This window comes from Callospermophilus lateralis, chromosome 2 (assembly GCF_048772815.1).
Source record: "Callospermophilus lateralis isolate mCalLat2 chromosome 2, mCalLat2.hap1, whole genome shotgun sequence".
Lineage (NCBI taxonomy): Eukaryota > Metazoa > Chordata > Mammalia > Rodentia > Sciuridae > Callospermophilus > Callospermophilus lateralis.
The window spans coordinates 75,541,608-75,562,553 of record NC_135306.1 but is presented as its reverse complement, the minus strand read 5'-3'; the positions used below and the strand labels follow the sequence as shown (position 1 = coordinate 75,562,553).

The window sequence follows — 20,946 nt, the reverse complement described above, 5'->3', positions numbered from 1 at the left end:
ACCACTTTTACTCATGCTATAATACATCAACAAATAGTTCTTATTTTTTAAGACTGATATTATTGAATCTCCAATCTATATATGCCTCTATATTCTTTTACATTATCACTACCCTCTTGTCTTTAATATCTTCTGTCACCATTATTCATTAGCATGATCCTCGTTCAATAGAATCCTGGACCCCTAACCTTAAGTCACACCAGCTTGTCAAGAATTCAGTGTCACTCAACAGCTAAACAGTGAAACCAACCTAGACGGCCTTCAACAGATGAATGGATAAAGAAACTGTGGTATATATACACAATGGAATATTACTCGGCATTAAAAGAGAATAAAATTATGGCATTTGAGGTAAATGGGTGGAGTAGGAGAATATCATACTAAGTGAAGTAAGCCAATCCCTAAAAACCAAAGGCCGAGTATTTTTTATGGTAAGTGGATGCTGATCCATAATAGGGGGGTGCTGTGAGAAGAATGTAGAAATTTTGATAGGGCCACGGGGAAGAAGGAAAAGGGCATGGGGGGAGGAAAGGTGATGGAATGATATGAACACCAATACCCTAGGTACATGTATGACTGCACATGTGGTATGACTCTACATCGTGTACAACCAGAGAAATAAAAAGTTGTGCTCTATTTTTGAGTACAATGAATCAAAAAGCTTTCTGCTTTCATGGATAACTGATTAGAACTCATAAAAATAAATTTAAAAAAAGAATTCAGTGTCACTTGAATCCAACTAGTTGTAGCACTTCCAATACAAAGCAATTTTAAAAAGACTATAATTGATATTTCCAAAAATATTTGAGGGAGAGAGAATCACAAAATGAAGTATAATTAAAATAAACTACAATCCCACTGTAAACAAATTAAGCTACCAAAGTCTTTAATGTAAAAATTTAGAAAAAATTACACTGTACACAAATATACTTGCAAAAAACTTACCTATATAGTCTCATTTCACTCAGCTTTATTGTTATCAAGTCAATAACAGGTGGGGGATAGCTCTGGCTCTCTGATATTTGAACAAATGTATTTTTCATTGTAATAAGTCCAAAATCAGCAACGAAAACATTTTCAGAAACAGGAGACTGTGGGATAACCACAACTGGGGCTTTGATGTGAATATCTAAGGCAAATCTAGAACTCCTTTGTGCCAGTTCTTTTACACCAGTAGCAGCCATTCCTGCTGCCTGAACAGTTGCTTCAGCCAAGGCTTGTTTTGCTGCTTGAAAATTATCTATAAAAGCCTAAAGACAGAATGATATTCCTATTAACATTACCATTAGTAAGATTTATTAAATATGTATTAATGTTTCTAAACTTACCTCCATAAGAAAACCTCTTGACTTCACATAACCATGCATTATTTATTCAAAGTATGTCTAAATTAAATCTTAACTTTCTGATGTAAAAATTGAGAAATAAACACAAAGATATTGATAAAATAAAAATCTAGTCTCTTAAACAAAGCAAAATAAGGACAGGGGAATGTTTCACTGATACCTATTCCTTTTATTAGTATACTTTCTCTGAAAGTAAAACAATCATATTTCCACATACAACTTCAATGGAGAGAGGCCATCTATGTTTGTAAATTTTAAAAGACAAGATAAAATATCTTTCTTCAAGGATTCTCAAGTAAGTTTTCAAATTTCTAAAATTCTAGAAAAATTACCTTAATAATAAAATATATCTGATTAAAATTAATTTTCACATTCTGAAAAAAACCTACATTTTATTTTCAGTAATTTTTAAATAAAAGGGTATCATAAGAGGGCTCAGTGACATAATGTTTTGAGTAATAAACATAAATTAGACGAAGAAGATTTGTTCATCCTTATATTATGTCTACAAACCTATATGGTAACCTCAATTTGAAAAATCACAAAAGTTCTAAGTGATTAAAACTCTGAAATAACAAAAGAGGGCTCCATATCCCCCAAATATATCCAAGTAAATATATGAATCCCTTTCTTATAAAAACTGCTAATCTTATTAATATGTATGCCATGTTGTATATGTACAATACATATGCATACTTGCCATACTTGGCCTATTTATTCTATTTGTATCCTTAGATTTGATTATCTAGTTTATACACCAAAATTTAGAAACAAGATTTTTTTAAAAAGTGACATCATAAAGACAGGTATGACACTCACAGGAAAAAATAGCTGATGGCAATGGTAAAACAGAAAACAAAATATGAATATCACAACTAAGAACACAGAAGCTTTAGCACAAAGTCATATAGGAATCACATCAGTTCTTGAAGTATCCAAACATCCACAGAATTATAAAGAAATAAAAAATGTAATTTTCTTAATAATGACATGAGACCAAAACAAACTTTAATTGTGTTTGGCATTTTTAAAATTGGAGCTGGAAATCAGGCAAAGCAAATACTAAGTCAATGATATATAAAAGATTTCAATTAATATACAGTATATAACAATAACACTACATATATTAATGTGGTAATATATAAAATATAATTTCAATTAAATAGAATATACCCATGTGAAAATGATGCTATATAAACAAGGTACTGAACATTTCAGTCACTATTATAAAAGGTATACAGAAAATTATTAAAATTTTTTTAAAAAGCAAGGAATTCTTGCTATTGTTCATTGGTTTGATTATCTAGTTAATACACCAATTCCAAACTAGTATAAAAGAATAAAAATAATTAAAATACTTACTATTATGGAATATAGAAATTTTGTGACAAAAACGACTTCAATGCAACCAACAGTTAAATTAAACCGAACGTCAACCACATTCATATCTGTGTCTGCAGAACCAGCAGTTACATTCATGTAAAAAACCATTTTGAAGCTGAAAACTTCTTTTCCAGTGATATACACAGCCTTAATGAGAGAACATTTCAATGATTAGAATCCATTTTTTAAGTAAAATGCCTCAGGATAAAAACAAAACAAAGCAAAATATAATAAAAGACATACATATTTGGAAAATATCCCACATATTCAAGCCAGCACAAATGAGGCTACAATTCTCACTGCTTTATTAGAACCTACACTATACAGTTTTTCAAACTGATGGTTGGAGCTCCCTTTGTAGGTCATGAAATCATGTTAGTAGGTATGGCTCAGCATTTTATTTTTAATGAAGAGAAAATTTCAGCGTATGCATTCTCACTTAATAGTTTATATTTTTGTATCCAAGAGTCATCTTTTAAATGAAAAATCCTCGTTCACTTTCAAAAGTCTGAAAAAAAACTATATTTGCAACTTACTAAAAACTACCTTCTCTTGATCTGAGATATAGGAATAGATTTTCCAGATTCTTTAAAGGGACCTCCTATTTCTATACTCCTCATTCCTTATTGGTTTGTGAAGACCCATCTTAATTGTCAATTTGGAATTACTTACAAAGGCTTAAAATTTCAAGCTCTGTAATACCAGTTAAAAATGGTAGAGACGACAGAAGACGTAAAATGTATTCTAGTATTTTGGAACATGGGAAGGACACTAATTTACTGTCTTTTCAACTCTCTTAAATTTTAGAAGCAAGAACAGGGAGCTGAAGAACCATCAACAGGCAAATAAATTCCAACCATAGCATCAATAATCCTCAGGAGTCAAAGATATGAGGTCTGAAAAGAAGTCTACAGTATGCTTCTGTCTAGGATGCATGAACTAGAGAGAAAGTCATTCCAAACCCTAAAACAAGAATAAACCAAATAAACCATCACAATTTTTCGTGGAACCATTAGAAATAGGAGGTCTCTTGACAACAAAACACCCTAAAACATAAGGGAAAACTTTTATCTTCAAGGAAAGTCAGAAGATAAGCACCAGCTCATTTGTGGTAGAAAGCAGGATAGAGAGATGCCAGATACCATACAAGCTAGGTAAAATGCCTAAGGATAAAAACAAAACAAAGTGATAAAGATGGACTGTGAACTGATGTGAGATAATGAAACTCTGGAAGCCATAAACACAAGACTAGTTCACATTCAGCTGAAGGTACTTCATGGACCTCTCTGGGAGATCATGAGAAAGACAGAGTAGAACATCAGACAGAGTATTCCTTGGTATATTCCTGGAAAAGGAAAGAAGACTCCAATGCAAAAAGTCCAAAGGACCACCAGGATTATCCACTTCTCAGAACAAAATCTTAAGATACAAAAGGGCAGAAAACCTGGCCATCAAGGTTCAGGTGAAGATTCAAAATTCTAGGGACAAGGATATGAGAAAACTATACCTTGGGGAAGAATAAGAAATCCTCCCTGGACAATATCTTTCGAGGTCCCCTTCTGCTGTGACACAGCAGGATATTTGGTCCCATGTAGGAGCCACCAAATATATCAGTTAAATGCCATGAGGAAAAGGGACAGGGTCACTCAGAATGTTCCATTTCTGAGACCTAGAGAAACAGGCGAATGTTCTATAGACCTCTGAAACCATGAGTCCCAAAATAAACTTTTCCTTCTTATAAACTGTTCTAGTCAGGTCTTTTAGTCACAGCAGTAAAAAAGCTGATTAGAATACTCTTAAGTCCATTTGTGCATTTCCCCTTTCTTCTTGTCAAATTCCAAATGATGACTTCCTGGCTCAAGAAGTACGGGTTTTCTGATCTTACTATTTAATTTTCCTTCACTCTTCAGACCTCATTATTCAAGAATTATCTGTCCAACTCCACAAGAGTATCAAATCCAGAATCCCTACTATTTTATATCCAGTAACAAAACACCTACTCTTCAGTCACTAAGCATTCAGTTCAAACAGCTCTCTTAACATAATAGCTATATTGGTTAGCATCCCTGGAAATAAGCTTTAAAAAAATCTCAGCCCTTCTGATGTTGGCATCCACTCATTATGACATGCAGGGTATTCGAAGAAAAGAAATGAAATTTGAGATTAGGTAATTTGCTAAGGATCACACAACCACTAAGGAATAGAGCCAAGATAATCCAATTATGCCTGACTATAAAACTCTACACATTGCTAAAATTTATCAAAGTATAACCACTCTTTAAGGACAATCATATTTAGTGATGTAGTATTAATGAAAACAAATTCTTACCTTTTTGTACACAGCCATTATATCAGAATCCAAAACAATTATATTCCTTAGCTTGGCATTTATTTCCATAACTGAAGTCCTCATAATCATTTCAGAATCAAGTCCTAAGGAAATAAAAAGATGACTGATAGTTTTTATTTCTTTCATTTAATCATTTATTGGATTAATTTTATGAGATTTATTACCTTCAATCTTAATTTCGGCAATGTTATGTTTCTGATCTTGAATAAAAATCCGTATACATGATAATTCTGCTAAAATCTGCAAGGTTATAATATCTTCATTCATGGATAGTTTTAAAGCTATAAAAAAAAAGTCATATTGTAAAATAAAAGGAAAAGTTTAGCAGTTACCATACTACACTTAAAAAGTAACTGAACTATCAACATAAATAATGATATTTAAAGTCTGCTTTGCATCAACTAAAAGCAAAATAAGATAATTCCTACTGGCTTAGGATTTCTAAAGAATTATCATACCTAATGGAAAAAAAAAGCAAAATGAACTACTGTTCCTAGGGGAGACTACTTATTTGAAACTAAGCAACTGTAGCTATAAAATTCTAAACTTCTAAGACTTGACGTCTACTAGGAAACACCTATCATTGTGAAAAATTATAAATTTTTGTTGCTTTTAAATAGTAATAGGCTGAGCACACCTAATCCAAAAATCCAAAACAGGGCTCCAAAATCTAAAACATTTTAGCACACATGAGACTTAAAAAGTTTCAGATTTTGAAGAATTTCAAATTTTTGTACTGGGATACTCAATCTTATTCTGATTAAAAATGCACTCTGAACAAAACTGGGGACGTAGCTCATTTGGCAAAGTGCTTGCCTAGCATGTATGAGACCCTAGGTTTGATCCTTAGCACTGAAAGAAGAAAAAAAAATGTACACACACAAATAATTCACAACTCTGATATTACTCAAATTTTGTTAGTTTTTTTATTTGTTCTGTGGCACTGGGAATTGAATCATAGGGCACTTCCCCGCTGAGCTATTTCATTTTTTATTTTGAAACAGGGTCATGCTAAGTTACCAAGGCTTACATTCCTCTTAATCTAAAATAATGCTATTTAATTATTAAATGCATGAATTTTAATCCAAATCAAATATTTCTACTGTATAATCTTCTGAATAATCAGCTGCATGACAAAAATCTTTTCTTCAGCAGTAATTGGTTTCCTTTGCCTTTAATATTATTTTCTAAAATTAACTCAATAAATCATGAATCCTTTGGATAGTAGTCTATACACTAGAATCCTGAAGTCATTAATATAAGTTAACAATAAGTCCCAGTCCTAAATTTAATGATCTACTTGTTTAAAAAAGAAATTGCAGTTGAATTTTAAAGAAAGATACCCAATTTTTTAATGACATCTCCTTTGTCTTCAGTCTCTGGAACAGACACTGAGGTTGGTTTTTCCACTGATTGTGGAAGAATGTTATTGAGATAATTCATTGTATTCAGAAGTGCTTCAGTATGTAAATGAATATCCAAAGATGAAAAATTCACCTAAAGAACGAAGCTGATTTTAATAACAGGTCAATAAAAATTTGCTTGTGTAGTCTCTATAAGGACTTATGCTTTGTGCTGTCAAGTATACTATTTATGATATTGTTTTATCCTCAAGGATTTTATAATGAGAGATAATTTTCATAATACACTTGGACAAAAAAAATACACACAATTAAAAGTAAATTATTATCCAATCATACCTTAAGCAGTTGTAAAACATTGTTATAGGTACTTTTCAAATTAGGTGCATTATTTTCAGCCTATCAAAAGAAAAAAACAACTCTATTAGCATATCTTAGGAAAATGTGTTCATATAATTAATAATAGTCCTAACATGCATTTATATAATTTTCCCGGGGTATGTATGTATACAGTAACCATATATGGATTACGGATTTTAGGTTAAGTATATACATTTATGGAAAAAGGCAAGTGCTTCACAAGAACAAAGCAATTTCCTTACTAGAACAAAAGAAATTTGTTAAGTATGGGCTTCTCCAGCACTAAGCACATACAGCAAGTATTCAATACATGTTGCATATTATCATTCTTATTATCAAGACAGGAGTTACTGAGATTACACTAGGACTAAATATTACACAAACAAAATATTACTAAACTTTCAAAACTTGATTATAAAATTTCAGCAGCACACTTAACCTATCAAGCAGATAAAAATGGAACCAGTTACCTTCACATATTCCAATGTTAACAGATCTTCCATTGTGTTATCCAGTGTTGTGACCAAATAAACAGGTTTCTTGTTTTCATCTAAAAATAAAATTTTTAATTATCTATTGGTAGGAAAATTAATTCAAAATAAATGCAGGGAATATTAATAATAACATAATTGAAAAAGGCTTTTCGGTACCAGTTCTAGTCCTTGGAATGTACTTACTCAGTTCCCTTCATTTTTTATATTCTACAAGTGTAATTTTTCCATACAATTTCATTCCCTTCCTTTGTGCCTCAATACTGAAGTCTCAACCTTCCTAACCCTAGACAGTAGGTAAGGTAAGAAAAAATAGCAATCTATTAAATGAAAGGACATGAAGAAACTTATAGCCCCAGGTCACAAAAATTCCTAGAGAAAAATCATCAATCCTAGAAAACCGAGTTGTTGAGAAGACAGATCAGGAATGTGATGAAAAAGTTTTTATATACAGTTTAGATTAAATTAACTCTATTACCACATAATCTGTTTTAATTATATTATTGCTTCTGCTCAAAATCTGCCATTGTAGGAAAACTACCGTAGGAGAGATTTTCGTATAATGCCTTTTAAAATCATCATCATCATCAAATTACTTATGTCTATTAGAAGTCAATATGTAGAGACTGGGAGAAAAAAAACTATACTATTCTAAAGGGAAAAACACCACAAAATCCTCCAAACTTAAAAGGTTTTTAGCATATAAACCAGCTTTCTAATGCAGGTACTAACCACACTTTTACCCCCCAAGAAGATCCACACTTTATTTACACACTTATTAATTCACTGAACAAATATTTATTGATCATCTACCTTTCATGAGAAACTGTGCTATTTGCTCTCTCTCAAGAAAACAAGAGCAAATGAGTACAGTGAAAACTGTATGCCCTGTGTTTTATTTTCAAGGGTTTTCTTATCCTTTGCTCTTGAGAAAACAAAAATAAGCTAAAGTGTAAATTAACAACTGTTCTAATACTTCTGGAGCATTACAGAACACTATTGAGCTGGTATACTTTTCTTTCCAATTATCAAAGCAAACTGCTTCTTGGTTAAAAAAAAAAAAAAAGCATAATAAAATTTTGTATCTACGTGATCTTCTTAACAAGAGATAAGGGCTGTATTTAATCTGATTAAAAAATGGGCCACAGATCTTGACAACTCACCAAATAAGGTATACATACAGCAAATAAGTAAATGAAAAATGGTTTCACACCATATGTCACAGAGATATGCAAATTATTACTACGTACCTATTAGAATGACCCAAATCCAGAATTCCAATACCACCAAATGTTGGCACTCTTATTTATCACCAATAGAAATGCATAATGGTACAACCACTTTGGAAAACAGTATGGCAGTTCCTTACTGAACTACATTACACTCTCACCATGTGATTCTATAATTGCAGATTCTGGCATTTACCGAAAGAAAACAGGACTATTTTCTTAGATATAACAGATCCATTATGATTCTGGAAAACTTAAGTTTTGTGATAGACAGAATACCATTCCCATCAAAAACAAGAAAAACAAGACAAGATTCCTACACTGTGATCTCAAGGGATTATATGACAAAATGAACTTGGAAGATGTGATTATAGTTAAATGGAGATTATGTTTGATCATCTGCCTGAGTTAAGAGTGGAAGCAAAAAGTAGAAGAGGATGTTAGAAATAGCCTTTGCTGGGTCTGAGATGTAGGAGGATATAATGCAAGACTGAATAGAAACCTGCAGGCATTAACAACAGCTAATGGGTAACAACAAAACAAACTCAAATCATGTGCAAATCATTTTAGTCAACAACATAATAAACAGGGAAATGGATCCTCCTCTAGAGACTCCAAAAAGGAACTCTCACTGACCCCTTAATCTATTTTCTCAGGTCTCTCTCTCTTTTTTTTTTTTCCTTAGTGCTTTATAGTTATACATGATACTGGGGTTCATTCTGACATATTCATAAATCATATAACAGTTTTCTCTGTACAGTAGGACTTAAACATCAGATTTCTTTCCTATAGAACTTTAATAAATTTGTGTTGTTTTGAGACACCAAGTTCATAGTAAATTGTTACAGCAGTAAAAGGAAATTAATTTAGTGTTCCTATATTAAATGTAGATTTAAGATTTAATCACATTTGATTTTCCTTAATGAAAAAAAAAAAATCTTCATTTTGTCTCTGGTCTACCCCTTCCTCAGACTACCAAGTGTAAGACGAAAAGCCAAAGACTAATTCTGCTAAGGTTTGGATGTGGTTTGTCTCCCAAGGATTAGTGTCCTGGCAGCTTGGTCCTCAGGGATGTTGTGTTAAGCTGGTCAAACCTTAAAGAGGTAGAGTTTAGTGCGAAATGATTAGGTCATTGGGGATACTATCCAGAGAAAGCATTAATATAGTTCTTGTGGGATCCCAGTTAGTATCCATTATAGTGAATAGTTACAACAGAGTGAGACTGACCCTTGAATCAGCTTCTGGCTTCCTGTGTCACCAGGTGATCTCCACTACATATGCTCCTGCTGTCATACCACCCACCAAGAGATAATCACCAGAGGCCAAATAAATGCAGCCACTAAAGCTCAGCCTTTCAACTTCCAAATTTATGAGGTAATTAAACTTCTTTTCTATACTTATAACTCAGTCTTGAAAGGTTAAAGAAAGGAAATGTAAAGGATAAGATTTGTTTCAAGTTCTGTAAAGTTTTTAAGTTCTGTTTAGTTGCATTTGGAACCTGAAATCCATGTGGAAGTTAAAAACAACTCCCAGAAAAGCCACTGAAATGTACGTTGAAATCTCCCCTGACAACCACCCCCCCCCCCGGCCGCCCAGAAACCGTGCAGTTTAGCACGTACACACCTCAGGGCTTGAGCCAATCAGTTCGAATGTATACCCTTCTTTGTACTGACCAATCACCCCTACCCGACTTGTTCCTGCCAGTAAATGTACTAATCATGGTTAAGAGTTGTTGTTTGATTTTCCCGCGGCATGTGATGATTTGTTATGCTGTATGTGAAGTCCCTGCCCTTTCCAGAAAATGTATATAAGCTCTGCTCAAGCTGTTCTCGGGGCTCTCTGCTCTTCCGAAGTGAGCTCTGAGCCCCAGCATGCTGGACCCCCAATAAACCCTTTGCTGTTGCATGAGACAGTCTCTTGGTGGTCTTTTCCTCCGACGTTTGCCCGACCTTTACAGTCTCAGGTATTTTGTTACATCAATGGAAAATAGACTAGTACAAACACAATATAATAGTAATAGTACAAACACAATATTTCTCCGAGAATATTTGAGCAAATATACTGATTCGAACTCTAAAATAATTAAAAGTTCTCCAGCATGTAGTTAAGTAATAAAATTTATTTATTTATTTTTAAGAAATAGAGATTCTTACCTAAATATTCTGGGCATTTTAAGCAGAACTCTTTCAAAAAGGCACTTGCTTTCAAATCAAATGTTCTAAGTTCAACTTCTGTGCCTAATCCTAAAACATCAATTTCTACCACAGGTAGTTCACAATCTCCCACAAGGTGATAAAATTGAATCAAAACCTGAAGAAGAATGGAAAATTAAATTACTACTATTAAAACAAAAATCACATTTATTTGCATAGTGGCTATATATAGATATATGAAATGTATTTGCACATACACATAATATAAATAATGTACTATGTATTTAAAATTTAGAAGCAATTTTATAATCACCATTCCACATATAATCACCACTCCACTTTTTATAATAATTTTTAAGAAATATGTATTGAAAACCCACAATGTATCATATCCAAACACCTAATTCTTGATTAAAGAAGCTATTCTTTAAACAAAAGAAAGGGGAGGATGAAAGAGAACCACCATACAGAAAATTTACATCATTTAATTGGGATGCAGTACCTATTAGCAATGAGGTTGTAAATGGTAGACATGACAATTTAAATAACTGTTATTAATTTACCATATCACATACCTCTGCTACTTCAAATCGCATTTTAATCTCAGTCAAATTTACTGAACAATCTTGCTTTTGTAATTTTTTGTGTTGAGTACTTTTAACTCTAACTGGAACTTGAGGAAACTCTCCCAAGGGACTACATGGTGCATCAAAAAATTCTTCTTCTGAGTCTAAATTTCAAGAATATTGTTTCAGTCAATAATAAAAATGATCAATTTAATAATAATATTGTAATAAATTTTCTGAAATGTAAACACTGAAACACTACGGATCTATTTATTTTAAAGTTTAATAGAAATCTAAGAATTAAAGTAAATGGAAAAGAATATAAAATTACTTTTGAACAAATAACATTCTTGATTATAAAAAAGTATAGAAAAACTATAAAATGTAATCTTTAAAGATCACCTTATGAAATCATTAGTCTATTTCAAAGTTTCATAAGAATATTTTACAGTAAATGACAACACTCAAAAGACTTTACACATCATGAATACTCAAAGTAACATGCTAAAAAGCTCATTTACCTGAACAGTCTAACAGGACTTAGATATAAACTCTGCAATATTAGCAGCAGAAGACAGGCCCTGAAATTTGAATGAAGCAATCTCCCACCCCATTTGTAGTTTTGTTTTATGTGATTCCAGTTATCCACAGTCACCCACAGCTCAAAAATATTAAATGAAAAATTCCAAGAATTCCAAAATTTTAAACTGCACGCTATCCTAAGTAGCATTAGAAAATCTTGCACTATTCCACTCAGAATATGAATTATTCCTTTGTCAGTATATTAATAGGGGCAAAGAAAGAAGTTTCCCTTCTCTCTCAAAAAGTCTGCAAGTTTGCTGGCATGAACTAATAATAGGAAAAAAGATACATATATTATTAACATGCACAGGGGAGAATCAGAGACATTAGTTTAACCAAAGATCATTGTTTTCCATCTTTGGCAGTTCTAATCTTTGTGTGGTATCATGAAAAAACCTTTTCCAGCATCCACTGCTGTCCAAAGACCTTTAATTTAAAATAGCATACTTTGGGGGCACAATTCCCTGGACTCCTTCAGTATTCATACTGCATACAATACCCATCCATTAGTCATTTAGCAACCATTATGATTAGCAGATGGACTCTTGTAGAACTGTATTGTATCTGTCTAAGTAACCCTTATTTTATTCAATATTGGCCCCAAAGCCCAAGAGTAGTGATGGTAGCAATTCAAACATGCCAGAGAGAAGTCATAAAATTATTCCTTTTAAGTGAAAAGATAAAATACGTAATTTTTAAGGAAAGAAAAAACCATATGCTGATGCTGCCAAGATTCACTCCAGGAATGATGACTCTGTGAAACTATGCCAAAAAAAATAAATAAATTCACGCTAGTTTTGCCGTCATACTGTTAGAGTTATACTCACCATGCAGTGTCAAGTACTTAACTAAGGTGAAAAGCACACTGAATTTAATCACAGATTACACACACACACACACACACACACACACACAGTATTAATAGAATTTGGTACTATCTGTGATTTCAGACATCCAATAGGAGTATTAGAATGTATCTTCCATGGATAAAGGGAGATTACTATTCACTGTTAAACTACTACACATTATACAACTATTTAACTATTTCTCTCTCTCTCTCTCCCCCCCCACTCCCTCCATCCCTCCCTCCCTCCATATATTTAGATATCCCGCTGGCCAAGAAGAAACATTTAAAAAGATCAAAAACATGAAAAACATTCAACCACTGATAAAACTATAAAGAGATCTAAAGGAACCTAAAATAATCTGAAACATATCCCTAACAACCTAAAATTGAGGTTAAGAAAGAGTACATGACCTCACTCAATTTCCTCTCCGGTCACCACACAAAAAAATGTATTCCTTAGAAAATGGGATAAAGATGGCACTTTTAAAACATTTAACATTTAGCCTTTTTTAATCTTAAAAATAGATAACAGTTTTTTTTCCAGTGTGGTCATAAAAAAAAACAGTAGATATTAGAATATTTATAATATTTTCATGTTAATTTGGATATTAAAACTTGGTTTTTTTTCTTCACTTAAAAAACTATATAAAGTTTTTCCTATAGCAAGTTCTCAAAATAACTACCACATTACAAATTAGACATCTACAGAGTATTGTGGAGTTTTTTTAATCCCAAAATTCAATAAACATTATTCACTTACTAGTGATTCTTGGCATTATAAGTTCAACTTATACCAAAAAAAAAAAAAAAAGAATGAGAAAAAGAAAAATCCTATTACAAAAGCAACTTTAAGGAATATCCAAATTGTATTATTTTAGTGAAAATGCCTTCATAATATAAAAATATCTGTAACTGCCTGTTTTTTTTTTTATATGACTATTCCATTTCTTTTTGACAAAGAGGTCATATTGAGTTCATTACTTTGAGAAACAACATACACAGAAACAGCTCTGAAGACACAGCATAAGTTTCCCTTTTATAAGGAATATTAAAATTTATAAAGGAATTATACCTTTGTAAGGATGTCTCCTTCTCTATACCAGAAAAATAACTCTTAATCATGAGAAATTCTTATCAATGGGGAAGATGCTGCCTTTATTCAACATAATGAATCTTATCCTTATATACCATACCTCTCCTGGTTACCTTTCTGAAAGTTCCCTCCCCAAGCATAGCAGCCCCAAACTCCTTTGTTTAACAAAATTGGTATATAAGCCCAAGTTTTAATTGCCCTTTGAGTTACTAATCTCTAATGTCTCTAATGTAAAAATTAACTGTAAATGTTAATAAATTTGTTAGTTTTCTCTTATAATTTTTTACAGAAAACCTAGGTTAAAAGCAAAAAATATTTCCCCTCCTCTAAATACTCATATGAGGAAAATATGCTTCAAATAAAAATTATTTTAATAATATATGTATAATAACAAAAAATTCCTTAAGCAATCTCATTTTACCATCCTCAGTAATACGTGGAAGTTCCAAGACAGGAATTATTTTCTGTGAAATATGTGACGGTCCTGAACCAGTATATGCTTGAGCCTGCCGGAAGGAAACAAAACAATTCACTGTCAAATAGCACAATAACTTTTTATTCAAAATTATCAACTTGGACAAGACACTCAATTTGAAAGATCTGACAAGAAATAAAGCCTAAATTAGAAAGGTACATTATACAATGTAGATTTTAAAATAGTTTTATAATTTTAATGTTACTTATTATTATTCTCATTTAATATAACATTTAGTGTAACTCTTTCTAAACTATAGAAAAAGGGATTATTACATATATTTTCCTGAAACTTCCTTCTTTTACAAAATAATCTAAATTTTAATTGTACCAACAGTTCACCAATTTTCACTGCTAAACTGTATTTCACTGATGAATAAAAGAACATTTACTTATTTGTCCACCACTCTTGCTGAAAAATCTTTACATATTTTTGCTTTTATTAACAGAATCACCATAAGCTTCCTTGAAGACTTTCGGAAGACTTTTGCAAAGAGAATTTTATGGTTACCTTATGAAGTCTTATCAAACTATTCTCATGAGTTTTTAAACAGATTACATTAACACCAGCAGTAGATGAGAGATTTGCATGGTTCCTTATCCTCATAAATACTTATGGTTTTCAAAGATCTTAAACTTTACCAATTTCACTGGAAATTTCACCCTATATCTTAATTAGAAGTTCATAAATGTGTAACAGGTAGGTATCATATCATAGTTTCATGGGCTATTTGTGTTTGCCCTTTTGCTGAAAGTCTTTTCACTTGGGGAAGAAGAAATAGTACAATTGTTTAAAAAGTATAACCTACTACTTTGGAGTCCATAAACCAAAGTAATACATGGAAGTTCAAAAAGTTCACTAAATTTTCCTAAAGTAAACACATCCGTGGCCCACCACTCATATCCATGTACAGAACATTACAAGTAACTCAGAAGCTCCCTCATGCTCCTGGTAATCATTAGGTATCCTATAAAAGGATAACTATTTATACTACATTAATTTCGACTTTCAATGTTTTCATAACCACTTATACTAAATTAATTTCAACTTTCAATGTTTTTATACCCACATTCAGGAAAGGGACGAACTTATTTTCTTCCTATTTTACCATATACATGTTAGATTTTGGAATTTAAATAATTTTCTAAAATACCCTGGAATGTGTTTGAAGGAAGCTGCTTCCTAGTCACTGACCCTCACTGTTGAATGTATAAATGTTGAATGTATAAATGCAACAATGAAGTATTCAATTGTATATGCCATTACTTTTTATCCACTCACTTCTTGATAGATAGTTGGGATTTTCTCTGCTTTTTAATACTGTAAATAATCTTTCTATGAGCATTCTAGGTCAAGTCTCTCTCTCTCTCTCTCTCTCTCTCTCTCTGTATTTTAGTTGTTGTTGAACAAAATATCTTTATTTCATTCATTTATTTATTTATTTTTATATGGTGCTGAGGATCAAACCCAGCACTTTGCACATGCCAGGCGAGCGCTCTACTGCTGAGCCACACCCCAGCCCTAGTTCAATTCTTTTAGTGGGCATGTTTTCACTTCTTAGGTCAAAACCTAGGAAGAATTTCCAAGTTATACAGTAAGTATGTATTTATTTAACAAACCCACCAAACTATTTCCCAGGGATTATACCATTTTCTAGTTACAGCAGCAATGTATGAGAGTTTTAAATCCTTATCATATCAATACCTTGACATAGTGCTGTCATTCGAATCAATGTTTAGTGGTATTTTAGTAGGAGTTCATTTTTAGTCAAGTTGAACATCTTTTCACATTGTGTGTTTACCTGTTAATTATTGCTTGTATCCTTATATATTTTGGAAAGAAATCCTTGGTAAGATATATGTGTTGAAGACATTTTTTGCAAAGTGAATAGACAGGTAATGCTCTTTGGTTTCACTTTTATAACAGTGTCTTTCAAAGAAAGAGAAATTTAATCTTCATGAAATCCAAGTTATCGTTCTTTTATACTATATTTGTGTTTTTTTTAATAGCCAAAGAGATCTTTACCTTCTGCAAGGACTCCAAAGATTTTCTCTTATGTTTTCTGTACCAGAAACTATTCCTTTGTCATTTAAATTTAGATCTAAATTCCAATCTCAAGTTAGATTCTATATACAGTATGAGATAAGGGTAGAATTTCACTTGTTTTCCATATGAAAATCTAGTTGTTCAGCCCCATTTATTATGAAAAGCTAATCCCTGATCCCTTAATTTAAATTGACACCTTTACAATAAATCAAATAAATCAGATATAGATATATTTCACAATGTTATTCAGCTTTACTCATCAGCTTTTAAATTCTTCAGCCAATATCACATTTTGTTGCATAAAGTAATTACATGATAAGCCTTAAAACTGATGGGATTCAGAACATGCTACCCTGAGATATGGTACTTTATATCTGAAAAAACAACGGAAGCAGCAAGATCTCACTGACAGTCTAATATTCTTTTTTCCTAAAGCAGGCCACAAAAGAATGCTTTGACCTTCTTCTAAACTACGTCAGAGACACAGATGAATCCACTAATTGGGTTACAACTCTCATAACTCAATCATTTTACCTCTAAACTTTCTTGCATTGTCTCACACATGAGCTTTTGGGGGACAACTCTTATCTAAATCATTATAGAAGACTGAAAACTTCATAAAATAAAACAACAATGAAGATTGCCACAAAGGTTTGCCACATTAATTGCTTCTCCCTTTCATGAAAGACAACTGTTATATGATATGCTGTTTGACAGCTTTTTACCCATAAGGGAACTTTTTCAAAATTGGAATCAATCCTCTAAAACCTCATCAATGCCTTGTCAGCTAAGTTCACATAACACACCGAGTTGTTGCTATCATTTTCAACCACATTAACTGCATTTTCACCAGAAGTAAATTCAAGACAGGAATTCACTTTCCTTGCTCATCTGTTAAAGTCTTATCATCGGACTGCAGTAATTCAGTTACAACTTCAGGCTCTACTTCTAATTCTAGTTATTTTGCCATTTTATGACATCTGCAGTTATTACATTCATTGAAGTCTTGAATCCTTTCAAGTCATCCATGAGAGTTAAAAATGATTTCTCCCATACTCCTGGAAATGTTGATATTTTGACTTCTTCTATGATCAAAAATGTACTTAATGGCACTTACAACGGTAAATCCTTTCAGGAAGGTTTCACTTTACTTTGTCCTGATCCATCAGAGGAAACAGCTATCTATAGCAGTTTCAGCCTTACAAAATGTATTTCTTATTGGAGCCAAATGGGCACTGTATTAATTAGCAGGCATAAAAACATAAATTTTGTTTTATCTTCCTGTCAGAGATTGTGGGTGACTATGTATATTCTCAATGAGCAGTAACATTTTGAATACAATCTTTTTTTTTTTTAAGTAGTAGTTGTCAAATGTCTGCTCAAATATTCATTGTTTGGGGAAAATCCAGTGTAAAAGAACTGACCATAAAGTTCTATAAGACTGAAGAAGGAGGCAGACAGAATCAAGATCAGACAGAATGCAATTTATTGGGGACTTACTGAAAAAAGTCAAGAGTGCAGCAAGGTTGGTGCATCTCTCCAACTTTAGTCAAAGGGAGTAAGCTTATATAATGAATGGTCAGGATGAGAGTGGCTTTCCTGTAAGTCAGAATGTAAACAATTTATCTCAAGCTAACATCAACTGTCAGGCAAAGACTCAGGGGCAATCAAAGCAGTTTTGACTTGTTGCAGTCAGATTAGGTTAAATCCCTACGGCTATGTTGTAAACAAGAATTCTGCAGTGGACTTTACTGTAACATTTACAGAGCTCAGGAAAAATAGATTCAGCATTTTCTTAAAAGTCTAGGGTTATAGGAATGGTAAATATGCACTAGCTTCCACTTTCACAAACTACATTATCCCTATATAGAGAATAGGCCCATCCTTTAAAACCTAGAAGGCAGGCCCTAATTTCTTCTCTATAGCTATGGAAGTTCTACATAATGTCTTCTAATATAAAGCCATCTTGTCTATAACAAACAGCTTGTTTTGTAATATAGAAACCTTCGTCAATTAAAAGCATGATCTTCTGGATAACTTGCTGTAGCATCTATATTAGCACTGGCTGACTCACCTTGTACTTTTTGTTATGGAGATAGTTTCTCTCCTTACACTTCATCAATCAACCTCTGCAAGTTTCAAACTTTTCTACTGTAGCTTTTTCACCTCTCAGCCTTAACAGAACAGAGTCATGGCCTTGCTTTGGATTAGTCTTTGATTTAAAGGAACACTGTGAATAGTTTTAGATTCTATCCTGACAACTCTGACAACTAAAACTTTTCCATATCAGCAATAAGCTGTTTTGCTTTTCTTAACATTTGTCATGTTCAGTATAGTAGCACTTATAATTTCCTTCAAAAGTGTGTACATTCAAGGTGGAGCTGTGGCTCAGTGGAAGAGAGACGGTCTTGCAGAATGAGGCACTGGGTTAGATCCTCAGTACCACATAAAAACAAACAAATAAATAAATACATTGTGTATAAAAAAGTATATACACAAAGGTAATGAGAAAAAAATCAAAATGATTCATTACAAAGATATTTACAACTTAAAAAAACAGTGTACATTTGTTGATAAATGGAAAGAACTGGCAAACATCAGGCTAAGGGAAATAAGCCAGACTCAAACTCAAGGGTCCAATGTTCTCTCCTGCATTCACAAGCTAGAGTGGAAAAAAGGAATAAAAATGGAAGAGTTTGTGAAAATAGAAGAGATCAGTAGAGAAGCAGGGGACCTGGGAGAAAAAGGGTGAAGGAGAGGAAGAGATGAAAAATGAACTTACAAAACACGCTATGTGCATGATGAATATAATCTAATGCATTTAAATTTTTATATACTTATAATGCATCCATAAAAACATACATACATAAATAAATAAAGGAAGCCTAATAGAGTAGAGGAAAGGGACCAGGAGGATGGAGGGAAAGAGGAAATACTGGGAATTGAAATGGAGAAAACTATATTATATGCATTTATGAATATGTCAAAATGCACTAAATCAAACACACACACACACACACCTGGGGATTTCAATTTTTATTTGAACTGGAAGGACAGATGCTTGGACAGTGATGCCTTAGCTGTCAGATCTGACATTATCCACAGACAGAATATATATAAGAACAGAAATAAATTTGAAGATGGATGTCTAGTATCCACTGATGCCATACTGCTTCCTTGGGGGCGGTGGGGGGACAAAGGGAAATTCCCTACATCTGACATCAGAAATGTATTGTAAAATGAAAGCATAAAAGGAACTGAGTTCATCTTATTCTATATCATCAGACTAATAGATAGTACTCAACCTTAAAAAGAAATAAAGATCTCCAGTAGAGGTAAATGCACAGGCAAACATATAAAGAATTATTGTACTCTTACTTAGCAATTGCACTTTTAATTTCCCAGATTTGTGGGAAATAAGAATAAAAAATAATTATGACCCTATGCTCTTGCACATCCAAAACATAAAGATACAATTTGTGACAACACATTAATAATTAGGGAATAGGTATCAGGATGTAGTGTTTTGTATGATATTGAGGTTGTTGGTATCAATTTAAAATATAATATTATAAACTTTGGAAGTGAAATACAATTCACCTAGAAACCATAAAGAAAGTATCTAAAAGTATACACACAAAGGTAATGAGAAAGGAATCAAAATGATTCATTACAAAGAGCAGATAAACACAAAAGAGGTAGAAACAAAGAACATGAGAAACAAAAAACTAACAAAACATACAGAAAACAAATAGCAAGCTGGGTGTGGTGGTACACACCTGTAATCCCAGCGACTTGGAAGACTGAGACAGGAGAATAGCAAGTTCAAAGCCAGCCTCAGCAACTCAGGAGGCCCTCAGCAACTCAGTGAGACCCTGTCTCTAAATAAAATACAAAACTAGGGCTGAGGATGTGGCTTAGTGGTTAAGCACCCCTAGGTTCAATCTCTGGCACCAAAAAAAAAGCTTTGAAGTCCTGTCAGTAATGACTTTAAATGTCAATGGACAAAACTATTAAATCAAAAGCATAGAGTAACAGAATGGATTAAATATATGATCTCACTATAAGCTGTGTGAGAGTTTATTTTTTCATATTTTTAATTGGTGCATTATAGTTGTACATGATGGTGGGTTTTATTATTACATATCGTACATGCACAAAATGTCACAATATAATTTGGCCAATATCATTCCCATTTCCACTTTCCTCTACCTCCTCCCTTCCTATGGTTCCCTTCCCCTAGTTCCTTTCCTCTGGTTCCTTTCCTCTACTTTACTGCTCTTTCAATTTTCATAAGACCCCACCATGACCTTTCTTTTCCATTTCCCTCTCTACCTTTCACATGCGACTCTTCAATTTCTAAGTTTGATTTATTTCACTTAACATAATGTTCTCAAGTTCCATCCATTTTCCTGCAAATGATTTATTTTTATTCTTCTTTATGGGTGAATAAAAAAGTCAATTGTGTATGCATACCACATGTTCTTTATTCATTCATCTGTTGATGAACACATGGGCTGGTTCCACAATTTGTTTATTGTGAACTGTACTGCATGTATCTCTATAGTATGATAACTTTAATTCTTTAAGGTAAATACTGAGGAATGGTATAGTTGGGTCTTACTGTGGTTCCATTCTAGTCTTGTGAGGAACCCCCATACTAA

General features: G+C 32.7%; 1 protein-coding gene across 2 annotated transcripts in view; it reads right to left on the bottom strand.

Moving 5' to 3' along the window:
* Positions 1 to 20,946, bottom strand: part of Vps13a (vacuolar protein sorting 13 homolog A) — a 259,461-nt gene that overhangs the window by 135,170 nt on the left and 103,345 nt on the right. For both annotated transcript variants that reach the window (XM_076846072.2, XM_076846073.2), the window contains exons 24-33: positions 14,183 to 14,267; positions 11,249 to 11,403; positions 10,674 to 10,830; positions 7,271 to 7,350; positions 6,780 to 6,839; positions 6,423 to 6,576; positions 5,244 to 5,360; positions 5,059 to 5,162; positions 2,709 to 2,876; positions 946 to 1,250 (exon numbers count right to left, since the gene is read on the bottom strand). In XM_076846072.2, the coding sequence (XP_076702187.1) occupies positions 946 to 1,250; positions 2,709 to 2,876; positions 5,059 to 5,162; positions 5,244 to 5,360; positions 6,423 to 6,576; positions 6,780 to 6,839; positions 7,271 to 7,350; positions 10,674 to 10,830; positions 11,249 to 11,403; positions 14,183 to 14,267 (1,385 nt within the window). The remainder of the gene's footprint in view (positions 1 to 945; positions 1,251 to 2,708; positions 2,877 to 5,058; positions 5,163 to 5,243; positions 5,361 to 6,422; positions 6,577 to 6,779; positions 6,840 to 7,270; positions 7,351 to 10,673; positions 10,831 to 11,248; positions 11,404 to 14,182; positions 14,268 to 20,946) is intronic.